Below are 22,673 nucleotides of genomic sequence, written 5' to 3'. Positions count from 1 at the left end.
TATTTCCCATAATGCCAGCCAGAGTTCCAGATGTAGCTAGGAAAACTCAGATTTCCTGAGACAGCTGATAAGCAGCCAGGGATGGGACAGTACATTGAGCTGGACTCCTTCTGCATTTTTCTCTTTTCACTTTATCCAGTTGGGAGGCTACACCAGGCCTGCTGTGGTTGGATCAGGGGACAAACACAGGTGGCATCAGAGCCTCTTAAATAATCCTCAGGTACCTGCACTGCTCTCCTAAGGGTCAGCGCTGAGCCAGAAGGGAGTGGAAGGTCTCAGGAAGCACTTTGCAGTTCTGAGGTGTCCTTGTCCTCTCCTCCTCAATCAGTCCACAAAAGGAATGTTAAGCCCCTCCAAATGTCTCATAAACTACATTACCTCAGAACACTGGAAACATGGACATAAATCACCGTGAGGTTTGATTGCTTAGTCCATGCTCTGTATCAGTTAACATCTGTATTTTCAGACTAGCTATTTAGGAAATTAAGCATTTATTTGTTTTTCCCTCTACAGGAGAGAAGGCATCAATGGATTTTACAAAGGAATTGCCCCCAATTTGATTAGAGTGACTCCAGCTTGCTGTATTACCTTTGCGGTATATGAAAATGTCTTGCACTTTTTAGTTGAACTTAGAGAAATAAGAAAGTAGGCTAAAAGAAGAGAATTCCAGTATATTTGCCCAAGACAGCAACATGCTTCTTTGTGTTTAAAATGTAAAACTCAGAATACTGCAAGAATACATGGCTCGTAATTGAAATTGGTCTATAATCGTTAGAAGAATTCGAAGAACTGCTAAGTTTTTGCAATGTTTTCTGCTTTTTGCCTTCCCATATGTATGGGGCTTGGCTACCTCTGCCTGAAATGGCTGCCATCAACACAATGTTAAAACAGACATTAAGTGTAGAGCTTCATAAATTTGTCCATTTCATTGTTCAGGTAGAAGCTGCTTTGCAACATTTGCTACATGGACTTAGATGCATTTGCTGCTTTTTCTAAACTCATTTGCCTGGATTGGTTTTTAAATTGACCTCTGTGCAATAGTAAGAAGACGGCTTCTTATAAGAATGTCGTTGTATGTTTCAAGGGTAAATTAAACTTTCGTGATTTCTGAAAAAGGTGTTGCCCAAATCCAGACAGTTTTCGATTGAGATATTTTGATAAGAAAGAATCCACTATAAATGTGTTTTACTTTTAATTCAATTTGAAGTCACTAACTAGAGAAAATTGAGAAGTTATGTACTTCTCTTAAGTTGAGAAATATCTAATATCTGTTGTCATTCCATTAATAATGTTTAATTTTTTCAGAGGCTCCTTCTATAATTTAAAATGAAATCCTGGATCCAGTTCTTGTTTTTGGCATAGACACAGTGTATTTTAAATGTATAAAATCTGAACTTCTAGCATCCAGCTATCTTAGTATTTAGCTCATATGGCCATAATCACTTGTTGGAGGTACTAAATAGATACCCTTATCCAGATGCTGAAATGTTTGGGGTATGTTTGTTGGCAAATTGTATAGAAATGAGAAACAGACCCTCTGTAGAATAGAGTATTACTCACTTAACTTTGGGATATATGGGTCCAGAACTTAAATAAATGGCCAATCTACATTGGTTGCTCAAATTCATGTTTAGATTACATTAATGGACAAAATTGATTTTACTTTCATGAATCGTTGTAGATATCTGTGAGCTTAAAGGCCTAATTCAAAAGGATGCCAGAATAATAATTACATTTTTATTTATCATAAACATCTACAAATGCTGTTGCACTACCATCTATTTGTTGTAAATAAATATTGTGGTTTTCAAAGCCATATTTAAGTGGTTCTTTGAAAATAAGTCTATTTTTTATATTTTGAAAACAGTATTTTTTAAATAAAAATCAATTAACAAGTACTGAATTATATTTCCTATAATCTTGTGTAATGTGCATAGGACTGCTTTATAAATTAAATATGATGTGTTTTTCATACTTCTGAATTATGCTGTAATCCTGTGAAACCGTATATTGGTCCCCATATGGAATGACATGGTGCAGTTGATATTTGGAGTTTTAGAAATAACACCGTTATTTGAATGCTCCCACGTACCCCCCCCCACATTAAGAAAATGTATCATTACTGTCCTGAGAGCATGCAAGCTAGCAGAGTAAATAAAATATACAGTAAGTAGCTGCAGTTCTAGATTAAGAACATGCAAGATTTGTACAAAGCCCTGTAGGAGTTCTGAGAAAAAAAGAATTCATTTCACAAATGAGCTCCTTCACTGTGCAAGGTATGTTTCCACCTGAGAATAGAGCAGTAAATAAGCCAGACTGCATTCCTGTCTTTGTGGGATTTTTGTTTATTGTGAGTGACAGACAGCAAACAATATTTCCATAATATAATTTCAGTTGTTAAATGATATAAATAAAATGAAAGCAGAGTTAGATAATGTTGCTATTATAGATAGGATAATTGGGGTCAGGAAAAGCCTGTTTGAACAGGTAATACTTTAAACATTTTGAAAGCAGTGAAGAAGCAAGCCACAAACAGCTAAAGGAAAAATATTCCTTTATTTTTAGAGGAGAATGAGAGCGGACTGACTGAGAGGAGATGGACTATGTATAATGGTAAAGAGGGTGGGTCCAGGCAGGACTGGCTGGTTTTAAATTTCGGCTTTTCCAATTGCAGTCTGACCTTCGGCAAATCACTTTACCCCTCTTTGTCTCAGCTTTTCCCTTCTGAAAAATGGTGTCTTAGATCAGTTCCTTTGAAGCAATACATGAGATGAAGATTCTTGGGCAAGTAATTTATTAAGGAAGTGCACTTAGGAGAAATCTGTAATGGAGTTTTAAAAAAAAAACAGGATAGGGCAGGGGTGGAAGAGGTTTCAGGACAATTGCAGCCTCAGCCTGATCCTACAGGGCACTCTACTCTGCAGCACGAAATGCACTACAGAGGTGGTCCTGCCCAGAGAGAAGGAGGCGAGGCTATTATGTTCCTACATAGGACATAGGTCAGTCATTGGCTACTGGCTGTGGAGGTGGGGAAGGAGAGGTGACAGTTGTACACTATTAGCTGTTAACACCTGAAGCAGCTGGATTATTAACAGGATTATATCAGTCCAAGTAAAATCCTTAGCACAGTTTCTGGAACAAAAAGCATTAGCAGAGTCCAAATCTTGTTGGACTTTGTAGGCCATGAGTAAGAAGTTTAGATTATGAGAAAATTTGGTGGTTATATGTAGAAATCATTAGGAGAATGGCAGGAAGTAGGGATACTAGTTAAGAAGCTTTGACAGATCTAATCAGGAGTTGGTGGTAGCTTGGATCTGGTTGATGGAGTTGGAGGTAGTTATTTATGGTGTGGAACTAGAGAAGAATTGGGGAAGGGGAGGGGGGGATTTTTTATCTGGGCTTTGAAAGAAGGTATTCCGAAGAGTACTTCAAGGAAATTGTGGGACAAAGAAAGCACAGGTGAAACATCTTACAACTAAGGAGGTGGGGTGAACTGCAAGTATTCATTTCATTCTAGGCTCTTCTGGATTTGGGCTTATAAATGAAAGGTAAAGAATTTTAGTTTGGAAAAGTGAGTGTAAGGGAGGGTGGGAGTGAGGGAGGTTGGCAAAAGGAAAACCAGAATATGATTGTAGGGAGAATTGTTGAAAAGGAAAATAAAAATGATACATGCCAAAAAAAACCACCGAAAACAGTTTGCTGGAGCTTGCACTAGAGAACATAGGGTAGAACTGGGCCAGAGGTGGAGGTATGGGTATCATGCCCTTGAAAGCTGTTGTATTTCAGTATGTGATTTTCTAAGAATACCTAGAAAAGTCATGTTTTTTTAAAAAACACTACACTAAAAGAGGGACATCATCAGTTAAAGAAGCATGTTTTAGTTCATGAGTCATCAAAGTTAGTATTTTCTTTTGAATTTGGATACTTTTCTTGAATATAAAATTCTCTAGATAAAGTATGTGTTATTACCACTCCTAGCTAGATCTCCTTAGCAATTATAAAATCACTTAAAGAAGTACAACACTGTGAAATAACTTATGTAAACTTTACACCTGTTTTCTAAAAATGTGTTAGGTAACATGCTAAAAATATGTCATGTTTTGAGTTATTTAAAAGTCTTAAATTTCTTTCTCAAGGAGTAAATAGGAAATCACTTTGGAAGCACCTGTAATGAATAGCTGTTGTTGGCTATCCAGTATCCATTTCTCTTTCTTCTTGGAATAGTAGCCAGAATTTCTTTTAGAAGCCTGTCTCATTCCTTCCATTCTCAGCTTTTGTGGTTTATAGGGAATTGACCTCAGCTCTCCCAGGTGTGTGCCCTGATAAGCAGAACTAATCTGCATGTACCATCTCTTTATAAATGGTTTCATGTTGGTCCAGTTACCAAAGTTGGCCGTAGTGACTCTAAACATTTTTCAGAGAATCTTACACAGATTCTCTATTTACTATTTCCTGAATGAGATTTTATGTAATTCTAAGAGCTACTTAAAATTAATTTAGTGTCATGAATTAGAGGAAGTGAATTTGTACAAATCAACTAACTCTTTGTTTCTGCCTGGCAAGATGCAACTATCCTTATAAGTTCTCATTCTCTCCAAATCAGAGGACACAGAGTCCCAAGAGTAATTGAGTCTATCACTGGCTATATTGAGCCACTGGCATTATGTCACTGAATGTGGAGTTGTAAAGATAATGCATCCAATCAGCATTTGTTAGCTGATACCAACCAACTCTAGCACACCACTGATTTTGTCTCAGTCTTCAACCTCTTCAACATTTATACAGTGTATATCATTGACTGTGTGATACTGTACTCTTTGGATTCCTTTATTTCTATCCAGAAACTTCCTGTCTTGCACTCTCTCTTTCCCTCCACTTTCTTTGCAGTCTGGTCTTTTCTGTTCTCATGGATTTAGCTGTTACTTTTATGTTATAAACTTGAAAATATCTATTCCATCCCCAAACTTTCTTCTGAGCTCCAGACATTTGTTTCCAACTGCCTGTTAGGAAGCTCTGCTAGAATGTCCTAGTACTAATGCAAACAACATATTGAAAGCCTAAACATCTTGTCCCCAACTCTCCTAACTTCCCTATATTTTTTCTCCCAGTGTCCCAGTTATATTTGCTTCTCCTTTTGTCCATTTTTCCATATGCAGTTGGGAGTCCTTTTGATTCTCTTTTGGAGTTTTTCAACTCTTTTTCATTCCTTTGGTCACCACCAAAGCGTACAGCATCGCAATAACCTTTTGACCCAACCTTCTTCCAGTCTTTGCACTTCTAACTTTTTTCACTTAGTTGTCAGAGTGAATTTTTGTTATGAGGTTCTCGTGCCTCCAGATATCAGGAGCTTTCCTTGTCTCTCCAGATAGCCCTGGTATTCATGTGCTCCAAAGTATTTTCCCAACTTCCTTTTCCAGCTTTGTCTCTTACTGTTAATATTCCTACATACATGCCTTGAGCTTCAACTTAACTGTTCTCTGAAAATCATATCTTTCCTAACTCACAGTTTAACATGTTCTTGCTGTCACCCAGAATGTCCTCAAATCCTGTCCCCATTTGTCAAAATTTTACCCATCTTGGCTAATTTCTACCTATGGTCACTATTATTTCCGCTAGACCTCCCCACCCACTTCCCTTTCCAGGTTATTTTGAAGCTAATTCCAGACATCATATACTTAAATAGTTCAATTTCTTTAAAAGATAAACAGTATTAAAAAATAACCACAATACATTATACCTAAAAAATAATTCTTTCATCAAATATCTGGTCAATGTTCACATGCCCTCAACTATCTCAAAAAGGTTTTGTTTTTGTTTGTGTTTGTAGTTTGCTTGAATCAGCACCAAATAAATTCCAAACATTGCAACTGATTGATCCGGTCTGAGGTCTCCTAATTAAAAAACTCTCTCTCTTACTTTCTCTTTTCTTTCCACTTATTTTTTAAACAAAATTTTCTTTAGAGTTTCCCACCATCTAGATTTGCTGATTATATCCCTGTGGTGTTAAATACCATGTTCCTCTATCCCCTGTATTTCCTAAAAACTATTGGTTTGAACTGGAGGCTTAATCAGATCCAGATTTAATTATTTCTTGGCAAAACTACTTCTTGCTGGGTGTTAGGTACTTTCATCAGGATGTCTGTTTCCTGACTTTCTTTTTGGAATGTTATCAGCTATTGATAATCATTGGTAGATCCCATAATACAGCATTTATTAGGGTTGCAAGGGGGTGATAATTTAATCATTCATTGTAAGTTTATTACCCATATAAATATCTTACTATAAAATGCATAATACTATATTACATATACTTGTATAAAGAGAAATTTCCCTTCAACAATTTGGCTACCCAAAGATAAAAGTTGATATAGGAAAAACAATAAATGTTTCTTTTTATTTGCCCATTTTCAAAATAAGTTGTTTTGCTAGCATCCTCTAAGTTAGCCAATAAATATTTTAATATCTTTATGAACTCATGCATTTAAAAATGTTACAGGTTTCAAACATTGCATTCCTTTTTAAATATATATATATTTTACTAGAGGAGTTGTAAACTTACAAATCAATCGTGTAGAATGTGAAGAATTCACATGCAACACCCCTCTACCAACACGTTACATTTTTGTCAACCATTTGTTACATATTATGAGAGAACATCATGAGACAATTACCACTAATTATGGCCTATAGTGTACATTTGCATTTGATATATGTTTTCTATAACTCCCCTGTTATTAATACAGTATCTTCTTTGACACTGACATTGCACTTTTTAAAATTTAATTGAGGACCTCATACATGGGAAGTAGGTGCTCTACCACTTGAGCTACATCCATTTCCCAAACAGAGGTGGTTTTCTAATCTGTTTGTTTTTAGGAAGTACCAAAGATTGAACCCGAGAACTTGTACGTGGAAATAAGGCCCTCAACCACTTGAGCTATATCTATTCCCCTGCACTCCTTTTTGGTTCTTAGAAACAATTTAAGTTGGTTCTTGTATCCTTTTATCTTTTATTGTTACCTTGTTTTCCAGTAAAACTAGGTATTCCAGGCTTACATTGTACATTTCTTGCCCAGGAGCTAAAATCATCCATTTCTCAAAGGAGCCTTTTAATGGTTTGTAGAAATCACAATCTGGACATTACTGGATTGGTGATTGTATTTTGGCCTTTTCAGTAAACAAAGTAGGAAATTTTTTTGTTATTGTTGTTTAATAGTTGTTATTTAGGATAAAATAGTTCATGAATTTATATATATATATTTTAAAGATTTATTATTTATTTCTTTCCCCTTCCCCCCCACCCCAGTTGTCTGTTCTCTGTGTCTATTTGCTGCGTGTTCTTCTTTGTCTGCTTTCTGTTGTTGTCAGTGGCACAGGAATCTGTATTTCTTTTTGTTGTGTCGTCTTGTTGTGTCAGCTCTCCGTGTGTGTGGCACCATTCTCGGGTAGGCTGCACTTTCTTTTGCACTAGGCGGCTCTCCTTACGGGGCGCACTCCTTGCGTGTGGGGCTCCCCTATGCAGGGACACCCCTGCATGGCAGGGCACTCCTTGTGTGCATCAGCACTGTGCATGGGCCAGCTCTACACGGGTCAAGGAGGCCCGGGGTTTGAACCGCCGACCTCCCATGTAGTAGACGGATGCCCTAACCACTGGGCCACATCCGCTTCCCATGAATTTATATTGATCCTTCCAATTTAAGCCCAGGACCACACCAATTTACTTAAATTCATCAGTCTTCCCATGTACTTCTTTCATGAATTCTATCTGACAGCCTCAGCCACTAGTGGTCAATTTCTCTTTTTATGGCAATCAAATTACTCTTCTAGCCCTTCAAGACATACTAACAGGAGTTCTGTATCCTGAAAGGAAAGGACAGGAGAGGCTTGGAAGAGTGCAGAAATGAAGATTTCAGTAAAAATAATTAAAAGTATAAAAAGGGTGATGAACATAAAATGTGACATGTAAAGCAAAAGGATAAAATGGGTGAAATAGGTACTACCTTTACAGTAACAACATTGAATGCTAATAGAGTAAACCCAATCAAAAGACACAGACCGGCAGAGTGGATTTTTAAAAAGCTATATGCTATTTACAATAGACTCACTCACCTTTGACCCAAGAATGAAAAATAGGTTGAAAGTGAAAGGCGACAGAAAGATATTCCACAATGCAATAACTAAAAAAAGCTGGGGTTGTTAAATGCAAAATAATTATAAAAGATAAAGAAGAACATTGTATATTAATAAAACGGGCACTTTGCCAAGAAGAAATAGCAATAGTAAATATGTATATACCTAAAAGGGATGGGCCAAAATACATGAGGCAAACACTGGCAGAAGAAATGGATGTCTCTACAATATTAGCTGGAGACTTAAATACACTGCTCATATCAATAGATGGAACATCTAAAGAGAAGATCAATATGGAAATAGAGAATATGAACGATTTGATAAATGAACTAGACCTAACGCATATGCAGAAAAATGCACCCCAAAACAGCAGAATACACATTCTTCTCAAGTGCTCATGTATTGTTCTCCAGGATAGACCACATGTTGGGACACAATACAGATCTCAGTAAATTTTAAAAGATTGAAATAAAGCATTTTTCTGATTACAATGGAATGTTGCTGGAAATCAAAGGCAGAGGACTGGAAAATGCAGGACAGTACAGAGGTTGAACAATCAGTGGGAAAACTTATGACATGCAGCAAAGACAGTATTCAGGGAAATTTATAGCTCTAAATGTCTACATTAAAAGGAAGAAAGAGCTAACTGCTCACCAGAGGAACTAGGGAAGAAACAAAGTAATCCAAAACTAGGAGAAGACAAGAAATAATAAAGATTAGAACAGGAATAAATGAAATTGAGAACAACAACAAAAAATAGAATCAAAACTAAAAATTGGTTCCTTGAGAAGATCAACAAAATTGACAAACTCTTTAGCTAGTCTGACCAAAAAAAAAAAAAGATGCAAATAAGAGAAATGAGGGGTAACATTACTACTGACCCCAAAAAAGTAAAAAAGGATAGTATGAACAACTGAATGCCAACAAACTAAACAATATAGGACAAAATGGAAAAATTCCTAGAAACACATGAACAACCTACATTGACCTGAGAAGAAATAGAAGACCTCAACAAATCATAAGAGGTTGAAACAGTCATCAAAAACCTCCCAAGAAAGAAAACCTCAAGACAAGTTGGCTTCACAGGTGAATTCTGTCATTCAAAGATGATTTAATACAAATCATTAAAATACTACTTTTAATTATAGTCCACAGTTTTCATTACCACTCTATTACCTCCTATTATTGACAGTTAGCATTGGAGTGGCAATTTTGTTGTAACTGATGAAAGAATACTTAAAATCAACCTTACTAAAAATTATGCAGACATTAAGCATCAGCTCCCCTGACTAAACTCTCATTCTATATCCTAGTAGTCTGTACTCTGTTTTAACTCCATGAGTTTATTCATTGTATTTATTTTAAAATGTTTTTTATTTTTATTTATTTTAATAATACTTTTATTAAAGTTAATAGATCACATAGAATGTTACATTTTAAAAAATGAGGTTCCCATATAATGCACTCCCCCACCCCATCATTTTCGTAAATTGTATTTTTTTGAAAACACATACAAAAAAGGTTACAGTGTAAAAAACATGAGGTTCCTGTATACCTCCCATCCCCCCACCCCTATTCATTGTATTTAGTTTATGTTAGTGAGACGATACAATATTTGGAATTGGATAGATACACTAATACATTATAGTGAATTTAACACCACAAATTTATAGATGTGGTAGTGTCTTATAGAGGTAGTCTAGGGTTGTAACTGACACTAGAATGAAAGCTAAAGGATAAACTAGGGACTGTATAATATTGTGAATTTGGTGGTGGATGATTGTGATTAATAGTACAAAACAAGAATGTTCTTACCTGAACCAGGAAAAATACATGTCACTATTACAAGGTGTTCAAAAGATGATATATGGGAAAAATACAATTTATGATCTATAATTAACAGTACTACTGTAATCTTTTCATCAACTGCAGTGAAGAGACTATAATATTTTAATAGTCTTTCCCCAATTGTAACAAAAGTACCACACTAGTGCAAAGTGTCAACAATAGGAGGGTATATGAGAACTTTTTTGTGTGTGACTTTTCTGTAAACCTACACCTTTTCTAATTAAAAACATAATAAACATGGGACTGTATAACACAGAGATCGTTGTTGTAGCAGTGACTGGTTGATAGTACAAATTTAAGAATGTTCTTTCATGAACTAGAACAATTGTACGTCAGTATTACAAGGTGCTAACAATAGAGTGCTATATGGGGAAAATACAACTAATGCAAACTCTGGCCTGTAATTAAAAGTAATATTTTGATATTCTTTAACCAATTGTAATAAATTACCACTCCAGTGCTAAATGTCAATAATAGGAGTTATAAGGTGTAAGGGGTTTTATTTTGGGGATAATGAATATGTTCTGAAATAGATTGTGGTGATGAATGCACAACTGTGATTGTATTGTACAGTCATTGACTATACACTCTGGATGGAGTGTAGGGAGTGTGAATATATTTCAGTAAAACTAATAAAAAAAGCAAGTCCCTTGATCCCACATAAAGTAGTCATCATAAGTAAATCTATCATATATTTTCTCCAAAATAATTTAATATTTTTTATTTTTTTAAAAAACTCCCCTTTTCCTTCTCTTTCTTTTCTGTATCTTCCATTTTATTTCCTGACAAATGTCCTTATTTGTACCTTTCCTCCATGGGAACTGATCGAACTTCTTTTGTATGTGCATTTCTCCAGACCAAATCATCTTGTGCATCAGGACTTTCTGGGAAAAATAAAAAGCCCTAACCCTACAGCCCCTCAAGCCAGTCTCTAGATGGGAATACCACAGCACTCAAGTTGTAAGTAATCTTATACAATTGCATCATCTGGAAACAAAAGTTATGCCCTCTAAACAATACTAGTGTAGTATAGACAATAGCATAATATTTCTACTAATGAATGAACCTGTAAGATGCGATGTTATCAGGGGAGAAGAAAGATGAGATTTTATTTTCAGATGATATATGCAAGTTCTCCAAAGTTCCAATTATGAGCATGTTCTTGAAATTTATAATTGTGAAACTAAAATTCTCTTATACTAGGGAAATTTTAGCACTTTTTCCCTCTGTAATCAAATCTTGTACATTTTAGAAATTTATAAATGTCAGCAATAGTTTGCCAATCTTCCTTGAAGCTTCACTTTTGTATTTAATCTCTAAGTAACTCTTTCCATTTCCACTTTCTGGAACTCTTCCATTAATGAACTAATTGTTACTCCCTTTCACTCAGAAATTTGAAGTCTTTGCTCTTCCTTCTCTTCTGTGGATGAAAAGTCTGATTATCAATTAATTATATTTTCCTTTTATCTGATGTTTTTTCTTTATTTTCTCTTTACTCTTGCTGCTTTTGCTTCTTATAATTTTTTTTTAAAGATTTATTCTGCCCCCCTCTCCCCCCGCCCATTGTCTGCTCTCAAGTCCATTTGCTGTGTGTTCTGTGTCTGCTTGCATTCTCAGCGGCCCCAGGAATCTGTGTCTCTTGTTGTGTCATCTTACTGCATCAGCTCTCTGTGTGGTATGTGCAGTGCCACTCCCGGGCAGGCTGTTCTTTGTGCAGGGCAGCTCTCCTTGTGGGGTGCACTATTGCATGTGGGGCTCCCCTAGACGGGGGACACCCCTGCATGGCATGGCACTCCTTGCACATGGCAGCATTGCGTGTGGCCAGCTCACCACACGGGCCAGGAGGCCCTGGGTTCAAATTCTGGACCTCCTATATGGTAGGCGGATGCTTTATGAATTGAGCCACATCCGCTTCCCCTTATGGTTTTTTGAATGTGTTTCCCATCATCTCCAGCAAATTCCTTCAAGGTCTCTCTTTAATAATGCCCTCTTCTTTGTTTTCTGCTTCTAGAAATTTTAATAGCCCATTAGACTTTGTACAATTTCTCTATTTTTTATCTTTTACTTAACGATTTTTCTTACATACTTTGGGATGTTTTCCTTTTATTTTCCAACCTTGTATTGATTTAAAATTGGAAATATTTTAAATTTGTAATTATGCTTTTTTTATTCCTTTCAGAAACAATTTTTTCTTATTTACGAGATGGGCTGTTTTCCTTAATCTTCCCTCAAATACCATTAAGAAAGCTTTATCTTTTGCACTTTTGGCCAGTTTTTGTTTTTCTTGTTATTTCTTTGTGGTTCAGGCTTTTCTGAATTATATGCTTATTCAAGATTTTCTATTCATTTTTAAAATAAGAGTTAATCCACTGTATATCTTACCTGGAATTTTAATTTCTGTGAGAAAATATCGTTTCCTTTTCTGTGTGAATATTTTTGTCTGCTAATTTTAAAATCATTTCATATATGATTTCTAACATGAATTCTAGTTTCCTTGCTTTTCTCCTCTTTGTCTTTGTAGCTTTCTTTCTAGCGCTCTACCTCTGACATAAATCAGACATTTTTTGCTGTTATATTTTACTTAGCCACCATGTGTTTTCTTGCTATCATATTTCTGGTCAATGTCTGATTAAATTACAAACCTACTTATTCTGGTCAATGTTCGATTAAATTATAAACTTATTTATTCTGTTGTGGTATTTTACTGTCTTGCCACCTTTTGAGACTCAGTGTGTTGACTGGGTTTTGTGAAGTCTCCTTTTCCTGAAGAGTTTACACATCTACCTTTTCAATTACCAACCTCACCAGCTGTGTGAAGAAGTCACTGTTACTTCTGGGTGGTTTTGTGCTGGGAAGGACAGGAGGAACATGAAGCTAAGTAAGGTACTTATTTAAACATTCTAAGTTTTTCCATTGATACAGAAGTAAATAATAACACTATTTCATGGGGTTATTGTTATGATTAAATAGCTTATGTTTTGAAAGAATGATGGTTTATGATTTTACCCAAAATATGTAACAGTACATGTACTAAAAATTAATGATTGTTAAATAAATAAATGCAAAATTAAGTTATATACAACTCGTCAGATATAAAGTACTATAAATTTTAATTTTAGTGGCAGTTTCAAGATATTAAAGTTGTTTGAAATGTTTTAACAGATATAAAAACAATTTTGAACATTTACAACTTGTACAATGATTGGTACCTTTCATATTTTAAAAAGTGCTATACTAAGAGAAAAGGAAAAAACTAAAGACCACTATGACATTCCAAATTATAGGTTCAGGGAATAGGAATACATAGAAGGTATTCAAATCAACTACAGATCCTGAAACAATTTTTGATTGAAGTAAAATGAATACTATATTAAAAAACAGTGTGAGATCACACTTTGGTCTGTAAACATGTTTCACTTTGTTTTTTCATTCAAAAGCATACATAAAAATTATTTAAAATGCTATTTAAATGAACCATTCAAAGGTATAACCCAAAAGAGGTAGGGAATGAAAATTAAAGAATCTATTTTGGCAGTTCTTCAATAATTATGCGAGACACTGAATTCCATCCAGTAGAAGCATCTCCTTTTGGGTAATCGGAACAAGTACCAACCCATATAGCAATATCCACTAATCCAGCACCAATTCCTTCACAAAGTCCTTCCACTGCAAAACAAAGATGAAAGTTACTTCTTTAGAAAAAGCAAAAACCTTTAGCTAAATTTTATTACTTTAGCAAGCTAGATCATAAATCTGTTTAATGCATGTCTAATTAAATTCATAAAGCTATCTTTTTCTTGGTAAATATCTTCAAAACTTATATACATATCCATTCTATGATACAACTTAAGAGCAGTTTGCTTACAAGTTTCAGCCATAAAAACAGAATTACAGATAGCCTAAAATAAAATTAATTCATTTGACTAAACCAAACCAAAGAAACCCACACTTAAAAAAAAAAAGATGTTTATTTGATATACAAGTCTTTTTTTTATTTTAAGAAAGCCCTTTCTAATATTTTTGTACACTTGATGCTACTCAAATAGAAGGGCTCTTAAAAACATTAAAAGAAATTCTAGCATAATTATATCAGCTCTTCAATACAGAAATTCCATTTTACACAGAATTTCATGATAAACAAAAATACATAAGCTTTTCATCTTTATTCTTATGCTTTCTAAATCTATGCCTTTTCACAGGTCCTCTGGACTTTATTTTTTAAAGATTTATTTATATTTTTTTATTTCTCTCCCCTTCCCCGCCAGTTGTCTGCTCTCTGTGTCCATTTGCTGTGTGTTCTTCTGTGACCATTTCTATCCTTATCAGCGGCACCCGGAATCCATGTTTCTTTTTTGTTGTGTCATCTTGTTGTGTTAGCTCTCCGTGTGTGTGTGGCACCATTCTTGGGCAGGCTGCACTTTCTTTTGAGCTGGGCAGCTCTCCTTATGGGGCACACTCCTTGCGCATAGGGCTCCCCTACGCAGGGGACACCCCTGCATGGCACGGCACTTCAGCACTGCGCATGGGCCAGTTCCACACGGATCAAGGAGGCCTGGGGTTTGAACCACGATTTCCCATGTGGTAGGCGGATGCCCTATCTATTGGGCCAAGTCCGCTTCCCTGGACTCTTTTACATGCTAACAAAAAACTTGCATTCCATCTTACCAAGTTTCTTCTCCTTTATATAGTTAAAGAAATTTCTCCCAGTGTATATTAGCAGGCAAAAGGCATAGCACCTCTATCTTTCTAAGAGGGGAAAGAACTGTAGGTTGTCAGAGTCTTTGGGAAATAGAATCCTGACTTAAAAGGAGTGTACTAGATGACCTCATGCGAATGGTTAAGATTTCCTATTTATTTGAGGTCATTGCATTCCATCTAAGCCCCAGGGATATAGGTCTGAAGTAATCTGCTTCTATTAGCTATTACTATCACATCAATGAATTTAGGTTAGGTCCCTCAGAAGCCAGAGACCTGGCTTTGGTTCAGGGCCATTCCAAAATTTGAGAGCTAAGTAGTAGGCCACAATCCCACATTTTGCAGTGTCATTATTCTACATACCAGAAGAAGTGCGATGAATGTTAATTGTTGAATTCAGTTCAGGGCTTCCTTGGTCCAAATAAATTATGGCTTCAATGGGAAGAGGCCCTGAACATTCAGCTCCATTAAACGTGAAATACCACCGCTGACAGCATGCATTTCTGCATTTTAGCCGAAGTGAGCCACTAAATAAAACTCTTAGAGCACTGTTGGAACGCATCTTTGTAAATGTACACTCCTATCACAAACACAGAAATGGGGCTTAATTAGCATTTTCAATTCCGTTTAATTAAAAATATGCTTTCAAATTGTATTGTGAATTTTATTTAACTTTCTCTTCCCCCAAACCACATTTTTAAAACTTCAAGTTTTACAGAGACAGGGGGAGGGAGATTGATTCTCTGCAAGATAAAGACTAGATAAGAGATTCTGATACAGGAACTCTAAGAAAAGCAAATAATGGCTTCCTTTAAAAATTCAGACTTTACTTACCGCAATTTTCCCAAGATCTATGCCATAATTTAGTGAACTCCATGAACACTGCTTGTAGTTAGGTGTCCAGGACTCCTCGAAACTTTCCCTTAGGCATTCTCCCTTTTCTCCTTTGAATCCATCCCGACCTGGGATCCCAGGGGTACCAGGAATGCCATTGGCCCCAGGGCTCCCATCTCTCCCAGGCACTCCTGCAGGCCCTTGTAGGCACATTCCATTGTACTACAGGGGGAAAGGAAAGGGGAAAACACTTACCACTTCAGATTCAAAGACTCAGTCTTATTAGAATTATATTTAGGGAACCAGGTGTTGCTCAGTGGTTGAACGCTTCCTTCCCATGTACAAGGGTCCTGGGCTCAGTCCCCAGTACCCCACCCCACCCCCCAAAAAAATTGTGTTTGAGTCCTTGGAGTCAAGCATCCCTCCATACTGCTTTGTAGATGTTATTCTAAAATGAGCTATTACAGAGAATTCTTTTTTTTTAACTTTATTTCTACGTCCCACCCCCCATTGATTGTGCTCACTGTGTCTATTCGGTGTGGACACACCCTGTGTCTGCTCGTCTTCTCTTTAGTAGGCACTGGGAACCAAACCTGGGACCTCACATGTGGTAGAGAGGCACTCAGTCGCTTGAGCCACCTCTGCTCCCTGCTTTATCTTTATGTTTCCTCTTTGTGTCTCCTTGTTGTGTCAGCTCACTGTGCCAGCTTGCTGTCTTGCTCATGCCTCTAGAAGGCACAGGGGACTGAACCTGGGACCTCCCATGTGGTAAGCGGGCACCCAAATTCTTGAGCCACATTTGCTTTCCAGAGGATTCATTTTCAAATTATTTCTAAAATTATGTTGTCTATTTTTAAAATTTATTTTTTATTTATCCCCCCTTTCCCCAAGATGGTTCACTCATCTGTCTGCTCATTGTTTGCTAGCCTTCTCCAGGAAGCACAGGGAACCGAACCCGGTCCTCCTGTGTGAGAGGCGAGTGCCCAATAGACTGAGCTACATCCATTCCCCTCAGGCAGCACTGTCTGCTGGCTTGTGGCCTCTGTTTGTTGTGGTGGGGGCATTGTCTAGCTCTGTAGTGGCGGCATCTAGCTCTGTGGTGGTGGGAAGTGGCATTTGCTAGTCTTCTTTTAGAAGGTACTGGGACCTGAAACCTGGGACCTCCCATGTGGTAGGCAGGTACTCAAGTGGTTTAGCCACATCCTGCTTCTATTTTTTAATTGCACAAATTTGCATGCAGAAACAACAAGAGAACAAAATGTTTCTATTTGCCTTGCTCCTTTCTATGTTTAGTACTATAAGCATACATAATTTTTAAATGGCTATGTTCCAAGGTAGATATAATTTGATACTCTGCTTTTTTTCTTCTACCCTGATCTTGTAAAGGTACTTGGATTTTATAGTTATACTTTTGTAGGGTCACACAAACATTCCACTATTTTTGGATATTATTTCCATTTTTTTCTATCATTAATACTGTAATGAAACTCTTTATCCGTGTCGCTTTTTTTCTTTTTTTGATATTCCTAAAATAAACTCCTAGATTATAATTATAAAATAAAACCTTAACAGTCAATACTTATCTTATACAGGTACTATGTGTAAATTGGATATGCTGACTCCCTACTTCTCCCTACTTTCACATGGAGGAACCATCACTCAGGATAATGTTCCTGGCCTTTAACCTACCTCTCCTTTCTGAGGAGTAAGTGATCTGGTTGCATGTGACCACTGGTCCTCAGCTGGGTGGCAATAATTTACCAAAAGTCAGTAAATGCTAGGATTGTTTGTGTTTTGGGGGGACTGGGGGATGGGAGAGGTTGGAATTGTGTAAAGGTTAAAAGCATGGATTCTAGAGCCAGATTCTCTGGACTTAAATCCTGGCTCTGCCATTTGTTATGTGAGATAGAGCAAGTTACTCAAACCTTTCAATGTTTCAGTTTCCTTATCTGTTAAATATGGATAATAGTTATCTCAGGGTTTTTATGAGATTTAAGTGAAATATTATTTAAAAATGTGCTTGCAGTGCCTAGCACTCAATAAACACAGCATAAGTCAGCCATTATTATTATTATTATTCCCCCAAGACCAGAGCAAGGCAGTGATGCTGAGTGTGTCCGCTCACTTGGGTGGACTTTACTAGGGTCTGGACCTGGGGAAGTGAGCATTAGCAAGCCCACCAGCTAGCAAACATAATCCACACATGTCAATGCGGTTTTATTAGTAATAAAGGTGATATTTTCATCTCCATCTTCTGATTCCTGTATCTACCCTTGAACTGGCTCATGTGGGCACAGAGATGCCATTTATTAGACCCTCAAAACCTCAACACAATCCACTTACATTGTTTCCTTTACTATTTCCCCTATTTGTGTGAATTGTCCAATACTATCATTCTGTCCAGTGGAAGGAAAAAACAAGATTACTTATATATTAAAATAACTTACTTTTTAAAATTACTATATTATTATTAAAGCGGCTTATCTTTTTAAAACTTTTTACTCTGAAAAGATTTCAAATTTATAGAATAGTTGCAGGAACAATGTAAATCCCAAAGAACTCTAATATATGCTCCCCACCCAGATACCCAGATCCACCAACTTATAACATCCTGCCACATTTGCCATATTATCCCATCTATTTATCCATGTATCTATCTATAAAGTAACTTATCTTTTAACTTTATCATCTGGGGTTGGACATGTTCAGATTACAAAGTCAAATAATGGAGTAGGAAGAATCCTTATGCATCTAGGCTAATGTTTGCCAATCAATTTGCTTCTCACATCACCAGTTTGATCTTTGCTTTGATAAATGATTTATGACTTTGACCATTGCCATTTTCCTGACTGTAAGGAAAAAAAAAGACACTACTATTTATTTACTGTCAGAGAAATAGTAAAAGTGTTAAAAATTTGTGAAAGTATCCAAAGTCATGCTAAGGTACAAAATATTTTAAAGCAGGTTTTATTTTAGGCTTAAATTTTCATTTTAGTAATTTCAGTCACTTTCACTGGCAGTTCTATACAATATTTTGACATATATTTCAAGTGGGAAGGAAGAAATAATAAGTCTTCTGATATTTGATTTTTTTTCACTATTATCCCCCCCTTAGGGCAAAACTTACACATGCTAAGTTTTATTTTCCTAAATACCATTTGTTCACAAGGGCAGTTTTTGTGATGTCTGGAGATTTTGGGTTGTCACAACTTGGGTCTGGGAGGGTTGCTACTGGCATCTAGTGGGTAGAAGCCAGGGATACTGCTAAACACAGGACAGCCCTCCAAATGAAGAATTATCCAGCCCAAAATATCAATAGTGCTAAGATTGAGAAACCCTGGGATTTTTATTCATCTTTTAATCTAAAAGCTGCATTTCAGAGACTACTTAATTTTACTGGATTCGGTTCCACAGGTATTCCATCTGTTTCCTTTCATTTAAATATGCTAATCCAGCACATGCCTGGTAACCAGAGGAGGTTCACCAAGTGTCTGGAATGACAAAAAAGTAAATGGGAGTGCAAACTCCTCCACTCCCTGTATGGCCACCAGGGGTCAGAGCTTGCGGAAAGCTTGAAAGAGACCCTTTGAAAGACCTGTACAAAGAAGTTGCTTTATAGAATCTTTTGAAACCTTCTTAATGACTATGTGGGCTTCTTCGTTCAGCAAAACCAAATCCAAGCTACAGGAGATACCTGAGCCTGGCTGTACAACAAGCTTTTCCAAGTAGGGCTAGAGTTGTGGGAAACTGGAAATCCTTGGAGGGGGAAAAAAAGATTGCTAGTATTATGGAGGAAATCTGTGTATCATAACTACAGATTCATAAAATGCAAACTGCATATGAACCACACTCACTTTGCTCACTTTGCTCACTTTTAACAATTTAGACACTTAAAACAGAACTATAGCCCTGAATATATAGTCTGCCTTTGTAGAATGAACTCAGTACATCACTAGGAGTGCTAAGTGAACAGGCAGGAATTTTTTCCCCCCAGAGCTTTTGAATACAGCATAGAACTAGCTGCCAGAGAACCTGGTTAATGAGCTCAGTTCAGACTAGTGGCTTAACACATTAGAAACATTTTTTTAAATTAAAAAAAAAACCTCTCTGTCTTACTTCTGCAATGCCTGTAAGCCATTTGTGCAGATGAGATTCGCTTAAGGACTGAAGTTTATTATGTGCCAGAGAATATGGCAGTTGTGAAAGGATCGCTTTTACCACAGGGCAGAGAACCTTGTTGCCCTCCACTGGGCTTGTTGACTTTTGAAGGGAAAGAACTTTGAGCAAACAGATCTTCCCATAGGTTAGCCCCTCACATCACCTGGGCTATTCGTTCCCCTGGAAACTCTTCTTCCGTTACTCCACTGTGATATTTCTACCTTGTGGCCACAGCCTTAAGACTCAATGTGTCTGAAAGGCCTGCCCATCTGGTCAAAACGGAAGGAATGAAATGGGTCCTTGGAGGGTTCCTTCGGGAACCCTTCATTTTCGCTTCCGGCCTTAAACCCTCTGAACCATTCCTGGCCCCAGCTGTGGTTTGTCCAACAAAGTAAATTGCAGCCCATACTCCCTAGGAAGATGACCCAACGTGACTCACAGTCTTCAAGTTACAAAAAGTTGGACGGATGCTTTGCGAATGTTATTCTCTCCTGTGGGTAGACATGGCCTCCGGCCCCAACAAAGGACACGTTGCACGGCCCTGGCCCAAGCCCAAGGGATCAGCGGAGCCCAGGGTCTTCCACAGCCCCTGGCCCACGTTTTAACCTACTCAAGTTTCCCATTCCACTCACATTCCCACCCTATTCCTCTCCTCCCTCTCAGGAGTTCCCTCTGAGCCCATAAACTACTGGGCGAATCCCTGTACTTCGGGGCCCCCGAACCCACGTCCCTTTCTGCTCCACGACGCCCTCACATTTTGGTTTCCCCTCCTAGTTCCAGGATTCCACTAAACGCAAAGCCCGGGTGCTTCCTTACACGTAGACAGAGACAAAGCGGGACAGCCAGGCGCACGCAGAACAATCACACCCAACTGTCCAGACACCCCCTCTCCTCAACAGCCGGACAAATGCCCACTTTCAGGCCGCCTCCCCGGACTCACCAGGTCCACCACCTCCCTCTGCCGGAGCAGAGATTTTTGCTTCCCCTTGGGAGTCTCGGAGCCGCTCGACAGCGCGGGCAGCTGCAGCAGCAGCAGCAGTAAGAAGCCAAAAAGCCGCTGCGGGGAGGCGGCGGCGGGGCCCTGCGGGCTCATGGCGCGAGGCGGCCCCGGGACGCGCAGAGCAAGGCGGGTGGAAAGCGCGGAGCGGCTGGAGGAAGAGGACCGAGGCGAGCAAGAGGCGGGGAGCTGGGACGTGCTCCGCGCCTGCTCCCGCGGCGCTCCGCGGCGGCCGCCAGCTGCATCAATGCGCCTTTCACCGGTGCGCCTCCCTCCCCACGACACCGGCGCGTCCATCCAGTCACAGGCCGGAACCCTCACCCGGGGCCGGGCGGGGCGGGCCGACAGCCGGGCCCGCCCCTTCACGAAGCCACCGCTCAGCCCGCCGGGACCCTTGTGGGACTGGGCAGACCACGTGCAGAACGGCCTGGGAGGCGGGGAGTGGGGGCTCCGCGGGGGAGAGCGCAGGTGCTGCCTCAGAGGAGTGGAGCTAGCACTCCACGTGTACACTTAGAGACCGGTGTCTCACCTGGGTCTGGGAACCTTCTCCAAGGGGCGTCCATCTCTGGCAGTGTCAGCAAGGCTTTTTGGGGAGGGAAGTGGGAGAGGTGACATTTTTTGAGGGGAAAGCAACCATAGATATCCTCAGGTTCTCCACGGGCGCAGGACCCAAATGATAAAGAATGTCTGTTTTTAAGTGGTAAAGCTTACTAAGCACGGGGAGTCATCAGAATCTTTTTCATGTGTTTGGCGGTCACCCCAATCCTGTGGGTATACACACCTCCGCTACGAGGAAATTGAGACTCAGAGACATTAAACAGTATTCAGTGATAATTTACTTTTGAGTACTCACTTCTGACTTCAGTCTGATATCTTTTTCTAACCTGGTTTACCTGGGACTAGATCGCAAATGATTTACAAGTTCTAAAGGTAAAGATGTGGAGGCAAGGGAGGCAATGGGAATTAGGTTCTGATGGTTGAACTGACAATCTCTCTCCTGGCACCGAGGGAACTGGGGTGAAGGGAGGGGGGTTGAAATCTGACCAGGTCCCTTCTGCAGGTTGGGGAAGTCATCTATCCTCCTTTGTCCACTCTGGAAGAAAGCATCCTCAGGGACCCAGGCCACCCACCCGGAAGGGCCAGGTTGGAACAAAGAGCGCCTTTATACACCACTGTTTGGAATGAGGCAGAATAGAAGTATCACTACACCTGTAACCACACTGGAGGTTGCTGACAGGATGGCAGTGCTGCTGAGGTCAAATTCAACTCAGCAGGATTTTCTTAAGAGACCCAGCAAGGTTCCAGGAAGTTACTGTGGATTCTAAAGAGAAGGAACAGGCATGTGAGTAGATCAGGCCAATTCTAGGAATGCTCACTCCTGGGTCAGCACCTAACTACAGGTAAAGTTTATTCCAATTTGTCAGAAGAAGAAAAACCTAAATGACTTCTAAAGCCAGGACTTAGCACTGTGCTGCCCAGTGCAAAACAAAAATGCAGGGTCCCTGCATATTAATAATATCAAGACAGAGCAGACCATTAAGCCCAGAGTGGGGCCCTTGTAAACATGAGCTCTGTGAGACTGCCCACATTGAACTCCCATAAAGCTGGTCTTGTCCAAAGCAGAACATGGTCCCAGCTGGTGCCCTCATGCAGCCAAGCCACGCTGGTTGCAGAATTGTCACAATCTACAGAAGCGGGCACCACCATGCAGAGTCTGTCTTCTACCTGATTTCTGCTGCTGTTGCTGCTGTCACCTGGTGACTTCAGATGGTCCTTCTCTGGGTAAATGTGGTGTCCAAGTGGGGATTTCAGCAAAGAACTAATCCTGCATTAACTTCCATGCATTGTTAAGCTATACATTCACATACTTAATCAAATTATACTGAAAGATAAATAAGCCATATATAAATATAATACATAATAATATATAAGTACTTTACAGTATACATAGGACTTTCACATAACCTGACTCCCAGGCCTTCAGGTAACCCTGTGCACAGAGACTTCCTGG

General features: G+C 38.7%; 2 protein-coding genes across 3 annotated transcripts in view; one reads left to right on the top strand and one right to left on the bottom strand.

The window, feature by feature from the left end:
• The window catches only part of SLC25A32 (solute carrier family 25 member 32), a 29,917-nt gene extending 17,253 nt beyond the window's left edge, over positions 1-12,664 (top strand). The window contains exons 7-8 of one of the 2 annotated variants that reach the window (XM_058275852.2): positions 514-595; positions 10,835-12,664. In XM_058275852.2, the coding sequence (XP_058131835.1) occupies positions 514-595; positions 10,835-10,885 (133 nt within the window). In that variant the 3' untranslated portion in view covers positions 10,886-12,664. Of the gene's footprint in view, positions 1-513; positions 1,899-10,834 lie in introns of those variants that run through there. The other variant, XM_004457577.5, reaches the window with a different exon arrangement.
• A 407-nt stretch (positions 12,665-13,071) lies between these two features.
• CTHRC1 (collagen triple helix repeat containing 1) lies at positions 13,072-20,901 on the bottom strand. Its single transcript, XM_004457576.4, has 4 exons — positions 20,606-20,901; positions 15,508-15,729; positions 15,037-15,253; positions 13,072-13,644 (listed from the first exon to the last, which is right to left on the bottom strand). Exons 1-4 carry the CDS (start codon positions 20,756-20,758, stop codon positions 13,502-13,504), a joined length of 735 nt encoding a protein of 244 aa, XP_004457633.1. The 5' UTR covers positions 20,759-20,901; the 3' UTR covers positions 13,072-13,501.
• Positions 20,902-22,673: the final 1,772 nt, after the last annotated feature.

Source organism: Dasypus novemcinctus, chromosome 14 (genome assembly GCF_030445035.2).
Source record: "Dasypus novemcinctus isolate mDasNov1 chromosome 14, mDasNov1.1.hap2, whole genome shotgun sequence".
Taxonomy (NCBI): domain Eukaryota; kingdom Metazoa; phylum Chordata; class Mammalia; order Cingulata; family Dasypodidae; genus Dasypus; species Dasypus novemcinctus.
The sequence above is the reverse complement of the archived record's forward strand: the minus strand, read 5'-3'. Positions and strand labels throughout refer to the sequence as shown.